General features: G+C 40.0%; 1 protein-coding gene across 1 annotated transcript in view; it reads left to right on the forward strand.

Moving 5' to 3' along the window:
* marchf8 (membrane-associated ring finger (C3HC4) 8) overlaps window positions 1–21,681 on the forward strand; it is a gene marked incomplete at its 3' end in the record, with an annotated part of 79,077 nt that overhangs the window by 51,829 nt on the left and 5,567 nt on the right. The window contains exons 3-4 of the mRNA XM_079248554.1: window positions 8,979–9,029; window positions 16,901–16,980. Coding sequence (XP_079104680.1) covers window positions 8,979–9,029; window positions 16,901–16,980 — 131 coding nt within the window. The remainder of the gene's footprint in view (window positions 1–8,978; window positions 9,030–16,900; window positions 16,981–21,681) is intronic.

The raw sequence follows: 21,681 nt of genomic DNA on the forward strand, positions 1-21,681 counted from the left end.
TCCATTCGCTGGTTGTTATGGTGAGGTCTTCTGTCTCCTTGGTGATGGCAGAGCACTTCTGCTGCAGCAGCCAAGAGATGAAAGAGTTGCCAGGAATGTGTGTGTGTGTGTGTGTGTGTGTGTGTGTGTGTGTGTGTGTGTGTGTGTGTGTGTGTGTGTGTGTGTGTGTGTGTGTGTGTGTGTGTGTGTGTGTGTGTGTGTGTGTGTGTGTGTGTGTTTCCATTTTGTCTCTTTCAGTTTGTTCGCATTTGACAGATAGAAGTCCATCCATCCTGTGATTCGTTCAGGTTATGAATTCACGTTTATGTGGGATCATTACGCTTGCTCAGCTCTTTTTTTTTTTTTTTTTTTTTTTTTGCGGGCTTGTTGGTGTGTATTCAGCTCAATCTCTTGTGGATCTCTTGTGTCAACCAGTGGATGTGCAAGGTATTCCTGTTTTTGCAGTTTATAGGGGCATCTGCCACCTCCCCAGTGTGAAAGGTTGACCCATTTACTCTTGTGCTGCTGCCCTTTGTTTAGGATGAGTGGGGGTGCATCCAGATACTGTATATGACTTCCTAGAAGCCTTGTTATTTATCTGCATGTTGTCAATTTCTGATGACAGATTGCCAAAGTACAGGCCACCATGAGACATCATATCTGCTCTGACACCAAACAAAACCCTTGTCCTCTCCAGCGAGGTTTTTGTTTTTTTGTGCTTCAGCATTTTACTGTGTGAGGGCGCAAGAACAGACAGAAGTACTGGCAGGGACATCGTCTAACTGGAAACAGGAACTTTACACTCGCACAAGGCCTCACTGGCAGATCAGCCAGACATACAAACAAATATCCCCCCCGCCCCTGCCACAGCTTAGCATATCACATCAATGACTGATGAACCAAATCGCAGAGCTTTGTGTCAAATCTGCAGCTGGTTGGAGGGAGGGAGAGATTAGTGCAGTCACATGTCAGGACGGAGCTTAAAACCTGTTCTACAGGGGAGATGCGAGGAAGAGGAGGCACAAAAAGCATGAGGCCAGGGTCCAGGAGTTTATAGTGCATGTGGTTTACTCAAATGTTGGGTGTTTAGTTCTCCTGATGTTCCACAGAATCGTCAACTCAGCCTCAAAGCTTCAGGTGGTCATTTTTCCAAATCAATCATGAAATATGATGTCAGGTTTCATTGACTGAATGTTTGGTTTTGCTGTTTGGCTAAAAATGCAGCCTTACGTTTCACAACAGCATTGTTTATCCACCCACTGAATTGATTGTCTTGTTGATGGTGGGATACATTGGTCTGCCTCATTTTCTAATTCATAAAAGTTTGATTTAAAATCTGAAATGAAAGGAAAGGACCTCCAGTTGCAATCTGGTCTCACTTCAAAATTTGTTTTCGAAGCCGTCAGCATGCTAATACCGTTAATACTCCTCACACAGGATACCGCAAGTTAAAATAAACACGTTTCAGCGATTCTTATGGGTAAGATGGTTTACTCACATTCCCAGAGCTGATGATTCCCGACAGTCCCACAGCGTTTGGACTGTGGACATTAGTTTCACATTGTTATTGGTGTTGGAATCTACTGCTTAGAGTCAGTGAGTAAAAGTTTAAATTCAAGCTTAACTTTATTCTGTACACTTGTATTTTGTAAACATTATTGTTGCTGACCTGTTGGCATTTCTTTGTTTCTGTGAGCCTTTAAGTGGATTATTTATCATCAGGGGTCAGGGGGTTCAAACTCTAATAATGCATGTACTGCTCTAATGAACCATGTCGTCACTCTTTTTACACAAGTTCTAAATCATGAGTCCTGTCATGTGAATGAATTAAACCTGAAGTGTTGCTAACAGGAAAGTATGGCCTCTTGTAGTCATACATGTATCTTTCATCCCATCAGGACAAGTTTCTGTAAGAGGAATCAACTTTCTACTGTAGCTTTTGTAGCTATAAAAATGTTGTATCGTATCTATAATACCACCACACAGCCAACATAGTGCTGTCCTTAACATGATGGTCCTTGTCTCTCTTCACCATATCCTGTTTGGACATACTAATGGAATTATGCCTAAGATAAAGGAAGATGAGGAACAGCCAGAGGCGGCAGAAGATGGAAGAGGATGAGAATAAGGGGGAGGAGGAGGCAGTCATAGGAAAACCACAAGCATATATCCTGCTGATGAGTACACAGATAGACCTTCCCGTTCTCACTGACATTTGCAAAAGCTCCAGATTTCTGCTCAAGCAGAGTGTGGGGTTGCCTCCTTCCCTTCCTCTTTTTACCCCAGTTTGATGTGGTTTTATGATTCACACAGAAACACACATACACAGATGCTGCGGGCTGACAGTTTGAACTTAATTCCTTTTGTGTTCAGAAAGCATTTGCCCTCAAACAAAAAGAAAAAAAAAATCATTCTAAAAACTTGTGGATGCTTTGCAGACGACGAGATTCTCGAATAATTCAAGTTTTTTGTTGCCTCTTTTGTCTGTTCTTGAAATCCAAAGTCAGCCAAGTTGTGGTTTTTGTTACTGCACAAAGGAGAGATTTCGCATCTGGTCGTTCTGTACAGCACAGCTGCACTCATCTGACCAAGTGGCCTCAGGACAGTGGCAGGGACAGGAAACCACAGAAAGGCTAACTTCCTCTCCTGATGGCACTCTGTTAGTGGATGTTTGATGTAATGTGGATGTCTGACCTGTGAGGAGGACCTGTTTAATGCATGTTTGCTCCATAATCCTTTAATACATATTTTCCCCCTGGCAGCTGTGTTTTTGGGCTCAGAGTCAGTTTGTTATCATTAAGTTGACATCACCTGCATTCATGTGATACAGGGAAATATTTTTAAAGCTATGCATGTGAAAGAATGTTATCTGTGTTTGGAATGGAAATCTTGTGTCGGCTTGTACGCTGCATTTTGCTCACTGAGAGGAAAAAAAAAAAAAAAAAAAAGAGTGGCCTATTTTTTTTTTTTTATATCTGCATTTGGCAGAGTGACCAGCCCTAAGAGGATCATGCTATGCTCGTGCTTTTATTTCAGAGAACCTTTTCAAATGTAAACCCTTTGCCATGTTTGGTCTGTAACAGGTTCAATGTGTTTTTGTTGCCATACCTGCAGAATTGCAGGTTTTTCTCAGATTTACCTGTCAGCTGATTGTCTGAATTTTTTTGCTCAGAGAAGGTTTAACTAAAAGAAAATTAGCAGGGTTTGTCTGGATGTTACTCACATAAACTATTTTACTGTAATACTCAGGCATGAATGACATCTATGAGGAAAGAGGAGTTTCTGTGCTTTACCAAATGAAGTAAGACACATGCAGGTGCATGCAAACCAGGTTGTGTATACCTCAATACTGGTGCATGTGTAATGGTTTACATCTATTTGTTTTCTCTTTTCAAACCTGCAGTACCCACCAACTCACTCTCATTTAGATTCATAGCATTTCTGGAAGCTGGAAGGAGCAATTATCTATTCTGGAAAGAAAATACTTTGCCAGTCTGGGCTGTTGTGACCACTGATGTTTAGTTTCACCATTGAGCCACTTTTCATTGAAATGGAAGTTCCTGAATTTTGTGTTTCCTTGCTGCAGCTTGTGAACATTTATCACACTGCATATTGCATAAAGAAAGTGGAAACACTACCACCCCCACAAAGATGGTGGTGAAGGTGTGCTGCAGGTCACTGAACTGTTGTGATTAGCCAAGCTTACAGCTTCTGCTGTAGGGAGACTTGGGCTCGCAAAGGTCCCTAAGATGCCATGTAGTTACAGAGGAGCAGTGACGGAGGGAAAGAACAGTGTCACATCCACTCTGCCCATTAATTTCCCTGATTTAATTCCTTCTGCAGTCACCTCATTATCACTGCTTGAAAGCAATCATTCATAAGGCTCCTTTGTCCCTGACTTCATGTCTCTTCCTCTGTCTATTTTCCCTCCTCCTTCCTCCTCATCTTGTTAGGATGTCAGCAATTTGTTGCATAAGATGAAGTGTACTGGGGCTGTTTTTTTAAATGGAGGAGCTGCCTCTGAAGATGGCTCTGTCAGAGAGCAGGCAAGCTTTTAGTAAGCTGTTTTAGGGTTTTGTGCATAGAGTAAAAATGTATTATTTGTGTTAGATTGAGACCATTTTCAAGAGTTGTTTGTTTACAAGCTTAAAATCAGTTTTTTACCATTTCAAATGTCTTGTTTTTTGTGCCATGTTGGTAATATAACTGATTTGTTTTACAAGTGATCAGATTATTCCAGGCAGAGGAAGTGCTTGACTTTACATTTTAGTAGCAATATTAGTAGATTTTCTCCTTACAGCAGTGGAAGCTGATTATGCTGTATATTATTGCATAATTGCAGCCAGAACAGCAAAGTGCCATCCATGTGCTTCGATGGAGACCACGTGTTTGCACTGGAGAACAGATGCAACAATTTGGGGCAAATCCCCTGTGGGCCTGTGGAAGATATTCCTGGAAGTCAAGAGATAAAATAGACGTCAGTTTGGAAAAGTAAACTCAACAATAACATTAACAGACACCAAGTTTTATTTTATAGAGCAGAAAGCTCATTATATTGCTGTGTTTTAGATCTTTTCAAAGTGTCTCTAAAATGTAAAAACTTTGTCAGGCAGCCCTGATGTTGTATGCCCTCATGTAAAATCCGGTTTCATGTCTGTTTTTGCTGCAAACAGCCTCACTGAGTGAATACTGAGAAGCCCCAAGCAGAAGCTGTGTGTTGGCTCTCTGGCATGACGTCGATGTGAAATGGAGCAGAAACCAGGAAAGATGCATCTCGTTGCAGGATGGACCCCTCTGAAGCAGAATTTGTAAACAAAGTAACAGACATTGGGATGTTTATGGATTTTTTAAAACTTTTCCTGACTTTTTGATCTTTTAGATGCTTTTTTTTTTTTTTTGCAGTTTTACAGCAGCTCTGACATTTACATCACCTGGGGTTCCATTTGGAGTTTAGATATGACCTCAGAGGCAGGAAAAAGAAATGCAAATGTTGTTGAGACACTTATTTCCCTCTCAAACATTGCTGGACCTAACAATGAGTTGGTGCTCTAAACTATATAACACATAGACTCTGCATATTCACGCCATGTCATAAGATTTGAACATTTTTTGTCCTAAACTTCCATTTGGGAGAATAGCTTATAAATGTTCCTCTCAGTTTCTAAAACAACAATGTTCTTAGATGTTGCCACATCCAGCTAACAGATGAGGAGAAATGAAGCAGAAAAGTCACTCCACGTCAAATATCGCACGCCATAAAACTCTTGCTTGAATAGTGGAACTTCAGTGAGAAAAGACACATTTCAAAGAGGCAGAGCTAAGTTCACAAAGGTTTTATCTTTTTTAGATTTTTGCATAAAAGCGACTAAGCTCTCATCCCTGTGGGCCGAGAACAGAGCTCTAAGAACAGTGATTCCTCTGAATTTGACCTCTTCTTGCTTAAGCTTCTTTTTTTTTTTTTTCTTTTTTTTTTCTTCACAAGCTTGAGTCTTTGGAGTCCAGTTTAAAAGTTGTTATCAAAGACTGTGCCAGCTAACAGACTCATAGAGAAGGTGGAGAAAGATGGACACAGCCGACTGTGAAACTTCAGCCCTTCTTTATCAGAATTATGCATGAGCCCGGAAAATAAGGCCTTCCTTTTTTTCCCTCTTTTTTTAAGTCTCCAGTCTTGGTGGCAGGGAAGGTGACTTCTGGACTTTGTGTTAAGGATGATACAGTATAGAAACTGTTTTTCTTTCCTGAGAAAATTTCAGTTTGAAGAGGCCCAATTTAGAAATGTCCACTATTCATCTTTTATCACCCATCTTCAGGTGCTCTTGTCTCATCACAGCCGGACATAAAAGCCTCAAGTCCATTTGCAGCCTTGTTATTTCCAAAACCCCTCAGACTTGTTTCTTTTCTTTCTTTTTTTTTTTTTTTTAAAGAAGATATAAGGATTAAGGTCAAGGATCATCAATTTGTTCTATTCTTTTCCTGTGTCTTTTATCTTCCACTGTCATCTCCTGATAGCTAAACTTTGATGCTGCTCAACAATGCGACGGTTGATTTGCTGAACAAATTGCCCCCTTTGAGAGCTACATTTGCCAGTGTTGTGGCATTTCATTGACCGCATTGAGGAACCCATGTCACAAAAATGGAGAACTGCTGAATTTACCAGGGCAACATCTGAGATCTTGTCTCTGTTTAGGTGAAATGTTTAAAGAAAGAAAAGTAAAGAAAGTAGTTTGTTTTTTTTTTTTGTTTTTTTTTTCCTTTCATGTTTTTCTGGACTCATTTATACTACCGGTAAAAACTTGGACACATTTTCCCTTTTATTTATGGGAATGTGTGTCCAAACATTTGACTGGTATTGAATAGCTTTTGTGTGTAAATGCAAATGTTCAAATCAAGCGTCAACAGCCAGAAAGTGCAATCCTCTCTGCTGGAGATCTAAGGATGGATTTGGTGTGATATTGGGGATAATGGTCACAATGGTCATCTGTCAGAGAATTAGAGGTGACAAATAAGACGATGGATCTGTGTTTTAAGTGCACAGTCCACTCATTCAGCACAATGTCTCCCAATGAGACCAGATGAGGATGGCTTGTTCAAAGGTCAACAATTTGTGTGTTTGGATTTGATTTTAATCACATAATTGCGTCTAAGAAACTGGATCCAAGTTTTAATCTTATCACCATTATTGGAAGAGTTTGTTAGAAACGTGTGTGTGTGTGTGTGTGTGTGTGTGTGTGTTGTGTTGTGTTGTGTTGTGTTGTCCTTGGGCATTTTGTGAGATGGCATGAAAGTAAGGCTGAAGCACGAAGGAAGCAGGGAAGGAATGGAGAAACCTGAAACATGTAAAAGTTGCATTACCATGGCAACAAGATAAAGCTGGGACACATAGAGCTCTGAAATAATCATAATTGGTCACATGTGGATTTGATACGGAAGTGCATACACTCAAGTGTGTTTCTTCAGTCTAAAGCATGTCTCATGTTCTTCTCACACCTCCATGCCAACAGCACAGCTTCTGGCCAAGGCTGAAAACATCTTGAACATGGCAAAATAATCTTGAATACAAAGAAACACGACCTCTGGTTAAAGGGCGTCACTTTTTTTTAGTCTTATGGTTCTGTTTATTTTTCTGTTTATTGTATTGTTTTTTTGTTTTGTTTTTTTATTTAGTTTAAGTAGCCCTTTTTAAGAAAAATATTTTTTTAAACAAATATTTGCCAAAAGATATGCCATGGTAGCTCTGATTGCAGATGCGTAGGGGTCCAGTTATGCCACCATGTCATCAATAGCTGAAATATTTTAACACATACTTCATACTGTGGAATTAAGTAGATATTCATATTTTTTTCATTTAAACATTAATGGTGTCTGGAGGATTAATTCTACTGATTTTACTTCTGACAGACTTTAAAGGTATACTAATGCCAGCATTACGTTCATGTTTTATGTCTTCACAACTGCACAGATTGTTGTAAAATGATTACGTTTATGTTTATCTGAGGTGAGATATAATATGCCCTTTGTGGTTCTTTATCCAGCAACATTGGGTCAGAATGGATCTGATACTTTTGGACCAAATAGCTCAAAATGCACAGTCCACAGTCAAACACTTGTCATCTTAAGAAAAGTGTAAGAACCAAACAATCCTTAAAGATCCAGTTCTATTTGTTCTGACAGATGTCCAACCCTGTTTAGAGTTAAATCTGGCTTTTTGGCCAGTCCCAAATGTTTATCTTTTATAATGTTTGTTTGCTGTGATAAGACAGTAGTCCCGTGTTCAGACACGTTGCTCAGTGCTGCACCACACATTGTATAATTACACATAGAAGGAACTTTGGTCTGTTCGTCTTAGTGACTCATTTTGAACTTGAAAAATTTGTATGTTCTACAAAATAACCAAATCATAATACTTAACAATAGCTGAGCTAGTATTACTGCAGTTTGAAGGCTTTGGTGAGGCTTTTGTTTCTGGTGAGACTGTACTTAACTTATGAGCTGTGTAGTGTGGAGAGGAATATGTAGAATTTAAACAATAGTAAAGGAGATTTCCTCCCCAGCAGTTTAAATGAGTCATGATGGAGATCTGCTTCCACGGAGCTGATTTCTCTGCCAGTAAAGATTTGTTCTGGCTCACGCACACGCCCAGTCTGATTTCCTGTGAACTCAGCATTATATAATCATGATCGATTACTTATCAAGTAAACATATATGGTTTTAGCGCTAATGCTAAATCCAGCACAACCCCCCCGGCTGTTTATCTGATGTGAGCAGAGGACGCTGAGTGGGAATTGAGCATCATTAAAGCCCAAAAGTCCAACTTGACAGTGTTGAGCACTGGAAAAATTAGCTTGCTTTGCTTCTTGGGCAGTGATGCAAATATTGTGACTCGGTTTAATTTGGAGTTGGAACGAATGAATTATGCAATCAGCCTCTCCCTCTTTCGTCTCGTGCCAGAGTAAGTTGATCTACCAACTTAAGATGCCAAAGGGCTCAAGCTAGCAGGCCCATGTGCTGCTGGAGAATGGAGCTTGAATCAATGATTTTGAATGAGTACTCCCTAATCTCACCTAATATTTAATCATTTATACTGTCTTGCACACTAATGACTACTTTCCATGCTTAACCTCTAAACTCTGCAATGAGGTTGAGAGTTTTTGGGATTAAATGAACAAATGGCAGATGAATTGCTTTGAAATGTACTGCCCAGCTTTGTCTTGTACCTGTCAGAGTAATGAGACATCAGCAGTGCTTCGTGTTTGGTACAAACTGACAAACATCATGTGCTTCTAAGCATGGCAAATAATTTAACTGCTGAATACGAGCATATTAGCATTTCATTTGGAGGTTGATGTTACACAGATTGTCATTCGACTGGAGCATAAACTGTGCTTCCAGTTGTTTTAACGACATCTGTTTGAGCTTTTTTTTTTTTCATTTTTTTTTTTTTTCCTTATTTCTGGGAGTTTATTTCATTCACTAGAACTATCTTTCTATCTCTTTTACAGAATGAAAAGCCTCTGGGTCATTCGGCAAGCAGGTCCAGCAATATATCAAAGGTGAGTAAAGCACACACAGCTGGGGGGGCGGGTGTCTGGGTTAAACATGCGGCTGCAGCTTCTCTCCATAAGTGAGAAAAAATTGAGTCAATAAAAATGAGAGCGTTTCGGCGAGGTGAGCTGTGAAGGAAGGCAGATTGACAGAGCTGATAGACGTAGTGGAGCAGCAGCCTCTCATAGATTAGCAGTCTCTTTCACATCACATCACTCCAATCAGACTCTTTTCTCCGATCGACCTCTGTGGCTCCTGTCTTTCTCCATTTTCTCCTGTTCCTTTCTTCACCATCACTCCCACAGGCAACTGGCCTGTATTGAATGTGGCTTTATGCTTTGAGTCGGTGCTCTCCTGAACCTCTTGGAGGATAAACCCTTTACTTGTGCTAATAGATGTCAGGGTCATTTTGTCAGCCCGGGACTGCCCCCAGCAATAATGTTTGATCCACGAGTCACTTGTTCCTTGAACGTGAGCAAGGTGGGAGTTACTGCACCCAAGTGGCAAATTCCCTGATCATTTACAGGGTTACATTGAAGACTTTAGCATAAATACTGTTTTCTGACACAAAATACTACTTATTCAAACAGTAAAAAGTAAATAAATTAATTAATCTGTCTGTTTTTTCTTAAAGTCACACGTTTCCTTTTGTACTTATTGTGCATATTTAATATGGCAAACCCTGACTTGGTTTGCATTTCCTCATAGAAAACTTGAAATAACACATTTCAGCTCTAGTAAATTCAGACCAGGAGAGCATTTTTTTCTTCCACACCAGTTCACTTTCAGCAAATCCACCATGGCTTTATTAGGCTATATTACACAACCATTACTGCCTGTGAGTGCAAAGTCTGTCGAAACGGGAACACAAAGTACAATTAAAAGTCCAAATTAAATGTTTACAGCTGTTGGGAGTGGATGGTCTCTTGCATTTGGATAAAAAAATTCAACTTAAAAACTTGTGTGTTAAACCTGTGTCTGTCAGTCGTCGTCTGCAAATCTGTGACCTTTGGTATCTAATAAAAGTTACGTTTGAAACAGGAGAAATTTAGTCTGTTCAGTCGAACTGGTGTGTGTAAACAACAGATATGGAGTTGCTTTTTCTTGAATGAATTTCCAGTTGCATGCTGCAGAAGCTTACATGTGGATCTTAACTTCCCCAAAACTTAAACTCTTATTATTCAAGGTATTTTAAAAGTTATTAATTACAGTTTTTCACCAGGTAAAGTTATTTTATATGATTCATAATGCTGGATGACCAATTAAACATTAATACATGCAGCTTATTCTACATGAGCATCATGGCCAGCTATGGGAAAAGGATGCTTGATACAAAAAGCTACGAACTCCCCCTTAGTGTGTTAGTCTCATGATGCGGCCATGCTAACTTTCTCAGATGTGGTTAAAACCTAGAAAGGGGCTTTTTACTTTTGCATAAAGAAAGAGAAGTGGCTGACCTGGCAATATTTTGGATCACATTGTGACACAACTGTAGATGTTTCTGTTCAGTGAAAGGGGAAAAAAAAACTTTGTAGTTATAAAGACGTTTAGGGAGATGCAAAATAAGTGCATGTAATTGTAAGGTAAGACACAAATAATTAAGATTGCACCAGTTTCTGAACCTTTATCAGTATAGATCTCCTCAAGTTGGTAAGAAGTGTGAGTATTAGAAAGTGAGTGTTTGTTCATCAAACCTAATCCTCAGTATTATGTGCTATCTTAAGGAAGAGCGCAGAGTAGGATCAATTAGGAGTTAAGATCCACATCCACTCTCATGTATTTGTTCTTATACAAGCAACAATAGAAACTGACATCATTGGATGGCAGTCAGGAGACACATTGTCATTGAATGTCCTACATAGACCACCATTCCTCTGACAAATGTATGTTTTATTAGGATAGATAAACATAAAGCATTAGGAATGCTCTAAAGTTTGACAGCTTTAATTAATAACCAGCAGTTCTTCTGCCAGCTGCTGTTTCCTACTCCTCCCTAAAGGGAAGTGCGACTGACTGACAGGTTTTAAATCGGTATTAATTGTTCTCTGGATGGACGAGTCTGCAGAGGACCTCATCTGCTAGAGGGAGTGAGTCGGCTTGTGAGAGGAAAGGCTCCTGGACTGAAATTGTTATTTATTTTGGTATCCAATTTGATTAAGTAACACAATAAAGTCTTGACGGTTGCTGTCAAAGAAAAGATTCAGCGGTGAATTATATTTTCAGCAACACAAAGTCTTTCTGAATCTACATTCCCTGCAAGCTACGGGAACATGATCTGCAAGACTACAGAAGTGAGATTTTATTCATATATGCAGTACATTTATCACCCCCCCCTCCACTCCTTGCAGTATTGGCAGGATGAGATGAAGTATTTTCCTATTTCCAGCAGTGACTCAAATGTTCCCTCTGCTGAAAGAATAGACAATGTAGGTCAAGTTAATTCGTCTTGCAACACCATTTCACAATAGAATATTTACAGATGATGAAGCATTCAGTTAATTTGCACATTTCTCCTCCACCCAAGCTGCTGTGGAAATTTTTATGAAGAATCTTGACCGATGCAACCTTGTTTTTACTCATTTCCATACGAGCGCCTGCCAGACCTGACAAAGGACAGCCAAACAAATGCTGAACTTCTGCATGTGGCTCCTTTCCCAACTGAATCACTCAGACTTGTCTGATCAAAATAAATTGATAAAATAAGAATGTGTGCATCTCTAATTGCTAACCTACTTGTAATGCATGTCTCTTCATAAATAACCATAGCACCAACCTGAAAGGACTATAAACAGTTTGGCTCAGCTGTACAGTTTAGATTATCTGAAAGGCCAAACATGCAAAGAATTTGTTCTTTTTTCTTTTTTTTTGTCCAAACTCCATTTTTGGAGCTGATAATTTGCCGCAATACTTGTGGAAGCTCTCTGAAATGCATCTCGTGTCTAGATGTCCAGACTCCCGAGAGAAAAGCTGTCATGAGACACTCACACAGCCAGAGTGAGAGATTTTATGTAGCAGGAAAACAAACAGCAGAGTTTCGCCTGTGGCGAAACTCTTTCATAAAAATGATATTGCTTCCATCAGTGAGTTTGTCACTGTGGGGGATTAAGGTGCATGGTAGGAAATGTAAATGTTCAGAACCAAAATCTCATATCTCATCTGCTCTTGTTCGTTCATTGTTTCATTTACTGAAGAAAATGATGAAAGAAAGGTGCTTTCAAAAGTGAATACCTACCTTTTTTTTTGTTGTATGTTAAAACAAAAAAAGGGTGATGTTTGGTATAAAGGTGGTTTAAGTGTTATGTGAGCAGAGAGTGTGGGCTCGCCTGCTGATTTGGTGTGCTGAGATATTCCAACCGGCGAGGTCAGGAGGCTTAAATGTAGCCCTTTCTCTCTTTAGCACACATCCAGGGATGCCTCCTACACTGTTTGGGAAGGTATTAAAGCATTACAGTCCTCATAGAGACACAAAGCAGCGACTCGTCACTCAGTGGGCTGCCGCTGATGTTCGGCCAAACATCTGGTTGGGTTCTTAAATTGAAGCTGCTGCAGTTTTGTTGGCTCATTACAGGCTCATCGTTGCACAACATGGATTTGTCCTGTTGATGTCTGCAGGCTCTGTTTCGTTGGAGAGGCCACTGATTTTTCAGATGAGCTGGAAGCTAAACAAGACTCCATGTTTATTTTGTTGTGGGTTTATTCCTCTTATCGGCAAGTGTTGTGGGTTTATACTAGTTTTTGGCTCAAGCGGGTGCCACTCCTCTGTAAGATCAGTCTGCAGTGCTGCAAAGTTAAATCTATGGAGATTAGGCAAAAACAACACAATTGCTGATGGAGCTTGAGTTTTATCTCTCAAGTGGTCTGATCATATTTACAGTCACTGCCACAAAAATGGGTCAAGTTGTCAGCATGGGTTGTAGCTATTCTCAATTTTTTTTGTGTTGGAATTAACAGCAAAGCCTTTTTGTTTCCTGAAAAACAGACGTGCAAATTATTGAACATGAGATAACTCATCGTGCTTGTCGGGAACGCAAACATGCAAAACGTTGGTGTCAGAAAATATATACAAAAAAAACAAACATTTTTACGTTAGAAGAAGAAACAACAAAGAAAAATAAACAAATGGAGGTTTTCTCCAATATGTTGTCCCAAAATAAAAAATAAAAAACTAATTAGCTCAGAATTAAACCAATGTCATTTAGAGTTTTTGTTTTAAAGATGTGTTTTATTAATCAAGCATCACGTCAGCTTTATTCCCAGTAGTTCACTAAGACCACTGAATCTGGGATCAAGTCTTGTTAAAATATTTTACTAACCATAAATGTCTGGAACGGCATATTTGTTGTGCATACTGTAAATGTTTATTGTTATAATTCCATTAATTGTAACATTTGCTTGGAAACCCATAAATGCAAAGTCATCAGTGGCATTTTAATCACCCTCACTACTAACTCCAAACAAATGTAGCAAATTGTCCAATCACCAAATCCTGAATTTTTTTTTTTCACACGGTGACACACTACCTAGAAAATAACACAAGTTAGTAAAGTGTATTCTGAATGTGTGTTATGATTGCATAGTATTTCTAATTGCGAGGATTTCCCTTTAAATACAATCAAACCTCTCATGAGAACAACCCTTTTACCACAAATGAGTTGTACATGAAGCCACGTTCAGCAGTTGGTATATTCTCTCCTCCTCACTGGGAGAGCTTGCTGTCCTTTTGAAACCTATCCAAGAGTTGAAGCAACTGCACTGATTGCCAGTTTCCTTAAGCTCACATGAGATCTTGCTGAAGCAGATGGATAGGGCATGATTTAAGGCAGTCTTAAGTGCCAGAAAAATTATTGGCCAATCAAATGAAGCAGCTCTCCTGCACAGGCTGCTGCCACCATATCAGTTGATTTAGGCTTTAATGTCTATACAGATTCTCAATAAAGACAATTTTTCAGCATTTGACTATCATTTGATGGAGAAGCCATAAAATATACCTGAGTGCACAGTAAAATATCTTAGTGGGCGCAGGTTTGTCTGCTTCTGCGTGTGTGTTTATACGCCATTTTATGTCTAATTATGTAATATACATAATAATTATCATACACACACACTTTTGTTCAGAGTACGAGATTACAGGTTACACGTTTGTTACAAGGTTGTTACAGAATGTAACACTCTTTTACTCCTGAACAACCTGATATCTTATTTTTGACCTGTAGGTTTCTAAAACTGATGGAAGGTGGAATATTTTATCGCTAATTTTAGAGGGTTTTTTCTCTCCATCTTTTCTCTTGCTGGGTGATATCTGTGAGTTTAAAACACAATGACACTTATTATTCACTGGGTTATCAAATATGCAGCTCTACTCCACACATCCGCAGCACGTAGTGGGAACCTGACGAGAACAAAAGGTCTGCAAAAATAAGCTGAAACTGTGATCAAATGAGAATAAAAGTAGGTGAATTAAATGCTGCATTCATTTGATGCCAACACTGGTTTGGTCTATAAGAGCTTTGTGGAAACTCTGCACAGAGCCTATTGATCGATGCTAAGCTAACCTAATTAGCTGCTGGCTCTAGCTCTATATCACACAGACTTTCTGGGTTTCTAAATCTTTTCATCGAACCCTCAGCAAGAAAATTTATCTGCTAGGTTAGTTTTTTTATTTTTTTATTTTTTTTATTCTGGAAACAGTTATCTTTTTTTAAGCACAGATCAGTTGAGAAGAAAGAAAAAATAATACTGTTGAGGGGCTTTCAAAGAATCCAATTTGTGGCTGATGTCCTAATTTGCAGTTTATGGGGAAATTATCTGGATCTGTTTAGAAATGCAGATGGTGTCATTTTTATTTTTGTGTTTCATTTTGCTATTGAATATCATTAAGTAGTTATTTTAATAGTTTTTGGAAGCTTTTGTGCCATCTTGAACAGACAAACATCTCTGAAAACAAACCTCTCCCTCTCTTGCCCAGAGGAAATTATAAATCAAACTTCTGATCTAAATGTGACACAAAAGGGATGTTGATGTGGATGGGTAACCTAACTGCCTAAAGATTACCTTTATCTTCAGTGTCTTCTTTTTCTGCTTTTGGCATCTTGTCGTCATCTGGTCTGTTTGTGTCTGCCTGGTTTATTAGACATTTCTGGCTGGGAGCCTGTGATTTATTTTGCTTAATCTTTTTGTTTAATCTTTAAAAGGCCCTGGTGGTTAGAAAATAAGAGTTGTAGTTTCTCTCCTTATGGAAAGTGTAAAAAATAAAAATGACGTAGAAACGGGTATGAGAATAGCATTTTGTGGGAAAAGATGAAGGCACAAGTGTTAGAGAGGGGGGGAAGAAATTCATGCATGATTAGTGTGGGAGAAATGCTGGCGTGCCGAAGGAGAGAGGTTAAATAAGTAGTTATGGTGCAGTGTAAACAGATGTTAATTAGAGGGGAAATTGTGTGAGGCTGTAGCTTATTTCTAATTAGCACATCGGAGCCAAACAAGCACGACTGAAAGGATGCATGAGTGGTAAAATGCTTGTTTTCACAGTTTCTGTCTAAGTGTTGCAAGTGTCAGAGGTCATCAGCAGCAAAAACAAAGTTGCTGTAGCTTTGTCTGTAACATTTTAACTCATTGAACGTATCCATTTCTTTATGAAATCGTCTCATCAGAAGCTGTTAGAGCCACAATCATTTAGTACAAGTCAAAGGACTCAAACAGGCTGTTAACAGGTAGTTAATGGATGACTAAACTAAAAAAAAAATCTGTTATCCAACTGCTCTTTGAATGAGCTGGTTATACATCAGCCAACATGCGTTAGATGATAATGTGAATGATATAACAGGCAAAAGGTATAAACAAAGAAATCCTGAATGCCAAAGCTGAAACCTTTTTTTTCTGTCACCTGCACATTTCGCAGTATTTTATTCTACTCCTGCACTCCAGACTCCTGCCAGTTCCCCACACAGTCGCTTTGATTGTGAGGAATAAAATCAGAAATAATCGCAGCAAAACAAATGAGAGACCACATGCTCATGCACTGAGTGGATGAGTGTGAAAGTGATGCATGTGCATGTGCTCTGCACAGAGATGAAAAGCACAGCTGGATGCTGAGTTTTCTATTGATCATGTTGGGCAACAAGCTATAATTTTTTTCCTTAGTTAGAAATGAAATCAATAGGTAATTAGTCTGTTGTTGAAATGAACAGCCCCAGCATGTCTCTGTTAGCCACTCAAACACCGTCTGATCCCGGTTTTTATGTTCCATGTTTACAGCCATGACAGAGGTGGTTGAGACTGAAGCTGCATTCATCCTGAAACTGAAAGTAGAAGCTTTGGAAAAAGCAGAAATAACAATAAACTAGAAGACTTTTGCAGACGAGAATGAAATTTCTTCTTTAGATTGATGTAGCACAAGTTTTACAAAAAGATCCCTTTAATATTGAATAACACTTGGACAATCCTCACTCTTAAAATGCTGGTTAAAGCTATAGAATCGAATGCTGAATGTTCAAACCAGCGTTGCAGCTCCATAGCTGCACGATCATCTTTTTTTTTTTAAATTCTCCACAACCTCATATCCTTGAGATTTGCCTCTGCTCAGCACTTCATGTCTCTATATGTGGGCGCCAGGTGTTTTTTCTGTTGTGCAGTCTTAATCCGATTAACTGTCAGTATTGTGTTTTTCCTTTTATCATCCTTGGCATTAGCATGCGACATGCTTTCACTCTTTCTGTGAGGATCAGAATCGGATGCTGACAGCCTTATCATTCCCACCTCACACAACAGTATTCCTATCACCACTCGTCATGTCGTTTGTTGCCATTTGTTGAGTAAAATACTTATTATTCCACAGTATCTGTCCTGAAATGTTTTTTGTTGTTATGCTTATGTTCCTCAGGCAGGGAGCCCAACTTCAGTCAACGCTCCATGCAGTTTCTCAAGGACATCGGTTTCCCCCTCCAGTCAGGACATCTGCAGGTACAAACCACTTCACTTTCAACTCCTGCCAGAAATTTATGTTCACAGTGAAATGAGCACTTGAGGGCCATAAATTGAATCTGTTTTATCATTTATAACTGCCTAAGTTTAACCCTTTACCTTTGAGCATAGAACTTATGTTTGTATCCATTTAAAATGGTTGTTTTCATGACAATGATCAACCTCTAAAACCTTTTATCTCCATTTTAAAATGCATTGTCTCTTCAATTTCTCCTTTTTGTTTTTGTCCTTTTTCGCACCTTCTCCTGCTATCCTGCACCTCTGTCATGTATCACATCATCCTCTTTCATAAACACACACTCTCAAACACACTTACACAGCAGCCAGGATCAGGACACTCATAAGCAGATGACCATGGTTCTGTTGAATGCTAACGGTAAAAGCTGTCAAGGTTCGGGTGTGTCGGTGACCACCCTCTGTACGGATACCCTGCCCGTCTCCAAGCATGCCAAACAGCGAGATTGGCTGTCTCTGCTCCGCCCGACTTCAGTCAACATCCGACCGAACAGCTCGCTCAGGTTTTCACTGTCTCTAAACGACGTGGGCCAGCGTATGGACACTCTTTGCAGCGGTCTGCACTTTATAGATCGCACGTGCTCAGAGGGAGAGCTGGATGTGAAGCCTGACCCTGCTCAGCATCCCGGCACAGAGCGAAGGGCACACACGCTCAATGGCAAACTGGTCGCCGCCCCCCCACACCATATTCCAAACGCTCGGTCCCCAGCACGCACCCAACCCCACCTCGTCCCCTCCTTCACCAACAACTACAAATACATGCTGGGAATTCCTTCCACTGGTTTTCCCTCATCTGACCCTGCTGCCAGCAATCCTCCCCTTCCCAACAACCACCTCCAGCCTCCTCCCCCCTCATGCTCCAGCTTTCTCCGTGTCCTCCTCCCCTTCTCCCGGTCCTCCACATCAGCCAGCCTGCAGTGCTCTGAGCTGGGCAGCTACGCGTCCCACCTCCACATCACCAAGTCCTCCAGTGGGCTGCTGGAAGGCACCGAGTCAGGTTTCCCCTCCCAGGATCCACTGGTAGATGACAACGTATTTGAAGTGGATCGGCTCAGATCGGCTCCACAGGGAATGGGCAAGCCTGCATCCCCAGAACCGGTCACTGTGGCTGGGCCAGGTGCTCATCTAGCCCCTCTGTGCTTTCTGGATGAAGACAGTGACCTGGAATGCTGTTCGTCCCCTTTGTCAGAGAAAACTGGACCACAGTCACTCTTTTCATTATCTGGGGACTGCTGCAGGTGGGTGACTGTCTGGATGATGTACTCCACGCCCACCCTTCCTATGACTTGTGCAGTTACATAGCAGTGAACCCCCAGAGCCCCACGAAGTAGTGAAGAGCTCCTCATTCCCTGGTAAAACTACCCAGCAGATATCTTCCACTGTAGCGGTATTTGTCCTCCAAACCCCAGCTCAAAGTGGAGCTGTTAGTCAGAAGAACCTGACATAGATAAACACACACCTCATGACTGTCCGCCTCCTCCCCAGTTGTCCTGATCCAAGCCCTCATGTGTCAAGCACAAAAATGTGATGTAATGTAATTTCATACCATTTAATTTCACTCCGCTTTTATCTCAGTGCTCTGCCATGTTTCTCACTGTGCTGTCAAGTCATGTTTTTATAATCATTTTTCATTTTTACTAGATCGATGACGCACAGAATTGTGATTGATTTTGCTCATAAGCTTGAAGCTTTGCAGAGGGAATATGGGCCATAGCAATATTAAGAACTAGATAGAGGGGAAGAGGTTAGTTTAGAAAATGTAATAGTTCTGAGTAGTGGAGTTTGTTACTGTGTGGAAAACGGCAAGACGGTGGCAGAAAGTGAACCGTAATTTGAACAGGCATCCGTCTGGGTCGGCAAGTCAAAGCTGTGTGCAGCCTTGCTGTCAGAGCCAGGCCCTGTTTCACAGAACAGGTTGTTTGTAGTATTTGATTACAGATCAGGTCATGGCTGTGTGACCTCCACATGATGACGCTTACCCGCAGTAGAAACTGATTGGCTGCCAAGAACGGGAATTTTGAGCATTACGTTTGAGCCCTTCTGGGTCCTGTCAATAAGTCATCTGGCCGCAGTTCACTGGATCGATTAAATATAAACCTTATAATGAATTCACTATCTGTTTGTGTGTGTCTGTCTCTGTTGCCCCCTCTGCTGTAACTTCTTTCCATTTCCTGCCTTTTTCAAATCAGCTTTTGGTTGATGAAGAACCATAAGCTTCAAATTGCCACGGTGTAGGCCAGAGATCAACAGGCAGATTACTGGCTTCAAATAGCCTGCGTAGTCTCGGACTTTGCGTACAGCTACACCCCGCCAGCTCTGTCAGGTGGCTTGCAGCGTGAGCTCGGACCTCACCTGTGAAAGTGTGTGTGAGGTTGTTTTTCCACAGAAGTACAACATGTTAACTATTAACCCGGTGTTTTATTGACAACATATCACAATATGATGGTTGGAAGTCTGATAAAATATTGACTTCCCCATCAGAAATGTCAGGTGACAGTCTGGCATTTTTAGTTAAAATGCATCAATTGAGTTTTTTTCATTATTTTAAAAAAAAAAAAAAAAACAACTTCAAGAGATTATTTATGTTTAAAAAAAAAAAAACAAACCTGTTGGATAACATCTTGCCGTTAATTAGCTAGTGCTAATCTTCGAACTGATGTTGTGGGATCTTGTTAAGTAACTGGAAAAAAGTCATATCGCATAATCATCCTTTTCACACCAGCTAGTCTGTGACTCCTTCCTTCAAATAAGTAGTGTGCTCTGCAAGTTTTCTATGCTCTTATGAGATGAATTTGGCTACACACAGAGATGAGTTGCCTCTTAAGAAGAGAAGAGCAGAAAACGGAGGAAAAGTGACTTGCTGTACTGATGCCAGTAATTCAATTGTCTGTCATTGATCAGTATGTCAGCAGGGTAATGCAAGCCTTAAACTGGTCAGGATAAGAGCACAGTTTCTCACAGTCATCCGCCATGTGAAGCTCCGCTTAGCTGACAACCAAAGAAAGCAGATGAATGATTCACTTGTAAATAAATGTGTAAATACGTAAATAAATGTATGAACATTTAAGAGTGAGAGCTGACCGTGGGATTGCTGGAGGGAGGAGGATATTAAAGGGACGTTGAGTAAAAACACAGACTGTCTGAATGCCACAGGAGGAAAGTATGAGGAAACTGCGAAAGCGAGAACAGGAAGAAAATGAATTCCTCGGCAGGGCTACACTGTACCGTTGCCAAGCTTGGTTCCCTCCCAGCTTGTGGTGCTTGTGCTTTTCTGATTCTGTTTTGCTTCTTTTTTAATGTTGACATGTTTTAACGGCGCCTCTGCCAACATAAAATGACTGCAAATGAAATTTTAACTTCCTATGCTTAACATTGCGTGGAATGTGCTTCTGCTGGGACAAATCTGGTTAATCTAGCAGCTGGTTTACAAGGTAGTTTGTGGTCATTATAATGAGGGGATGCATATTACGTTTAACAAGAATGACATTTGTGAGATTTCTAACTGTCTTATTTTCTTAGAGAATTATGTGCACTTTTGTTTGGTTTTTTTTTTTGTATTTGAAAAACTAAAAACTACTTTCTAAGTTGAAATGTTTTTAAGTCCTTGTTTTATGCTGATTGCTTTGTTTCCTGTGTGGAATGGTGACAGGATTTTTCTGTTGCTTTTCTTGCCAACACTGAAAACAAATGTGCCCCAACATGGAAATTATTTGTCAAATGTATTTGTATTAAAAATGCAAGAAACATTTGTAAAAGCACCAGGATCAACAATTTTCTTTTGGCTCTTTTTTTTTTCTTTTGTTCTTTTCTTTTCTTCAAAAAAAATAAATAAATAAATAAAAGTATAAATAGTGGGAGGACAACACTTTGTCATCTTGCTATTAATGAAAAATATAAAAAGTTGCAATCCCATAAAACGTCTCCCCTGGCCATGTTAATTTAGCCTTCTCTCTTGTTTAATCCCCGACCCCTTCCACTTCCTCCTCCATGGGAATTGACCTATTTTTATCCTCCTTTGTTCACCTTGTCTTTTTAATCTTGTAATGCTTTGGCCAGATCAGTGAAGTCTACAAATAGACTTCATCTTGCTCATTCACGTTCTAACGTGTGTGTGCATGTGTTTCATCATGTGAGCTTATCCTCCCCTGAACTAGGATGAATACAATCCGACCCGGACACCTTTCTCTCTCTCTCTCTCTCTCTACCTTCATTCTTTACTCCCCTTGCTTTGTTATCTTATATTGTGTACATGGTTTTTTTTTTTTTTGTTTGTTTGTTTTTTTATTCCCCCGAGACGTGCCACAGCTCTCTGCAGCATTCTTGGTATTTGGCTCAAATCAGTAGAAAAAGTGCATTTGTAACATGTTTTTCATGCATCTCTAAAGACAATAAGTGCAGTTTATTCTGCCATACAGCAGCTGTAGCTCTGTTTACAATCACTCTGTTGGTCTAGCTGCTGACATCTGATCCTTAAATAAAGTTGTTCTGTGGAGGAGTGAGCAGAAGCCAATCAGTGGGTTTTTTTTTTTCCTTTTTAAAGGGATGTTTGAAAGAATAGGTTTGCAGAGGTAATGTGTAGCTTTGATATCCATAATTCTCTGTGCTTTTCTATTTCTTTTTCACCAAGAGTTGCAGCATTTGCAGACTGACTTACTTGCAAAAGTG

This window comes from Telmatherina bonti (assembly GCF_933228915.1).
Source record: "Telmatherina bonti genome assembly, chromosome: 11".
Taxonomy (NCBI): domain Eukaryota; kingdom Metazoa; phylum Chordata; class Actinopteri; order Atheriniformes; family Telmatherinidae; genus Telmatherina; species Telmatherina bonti.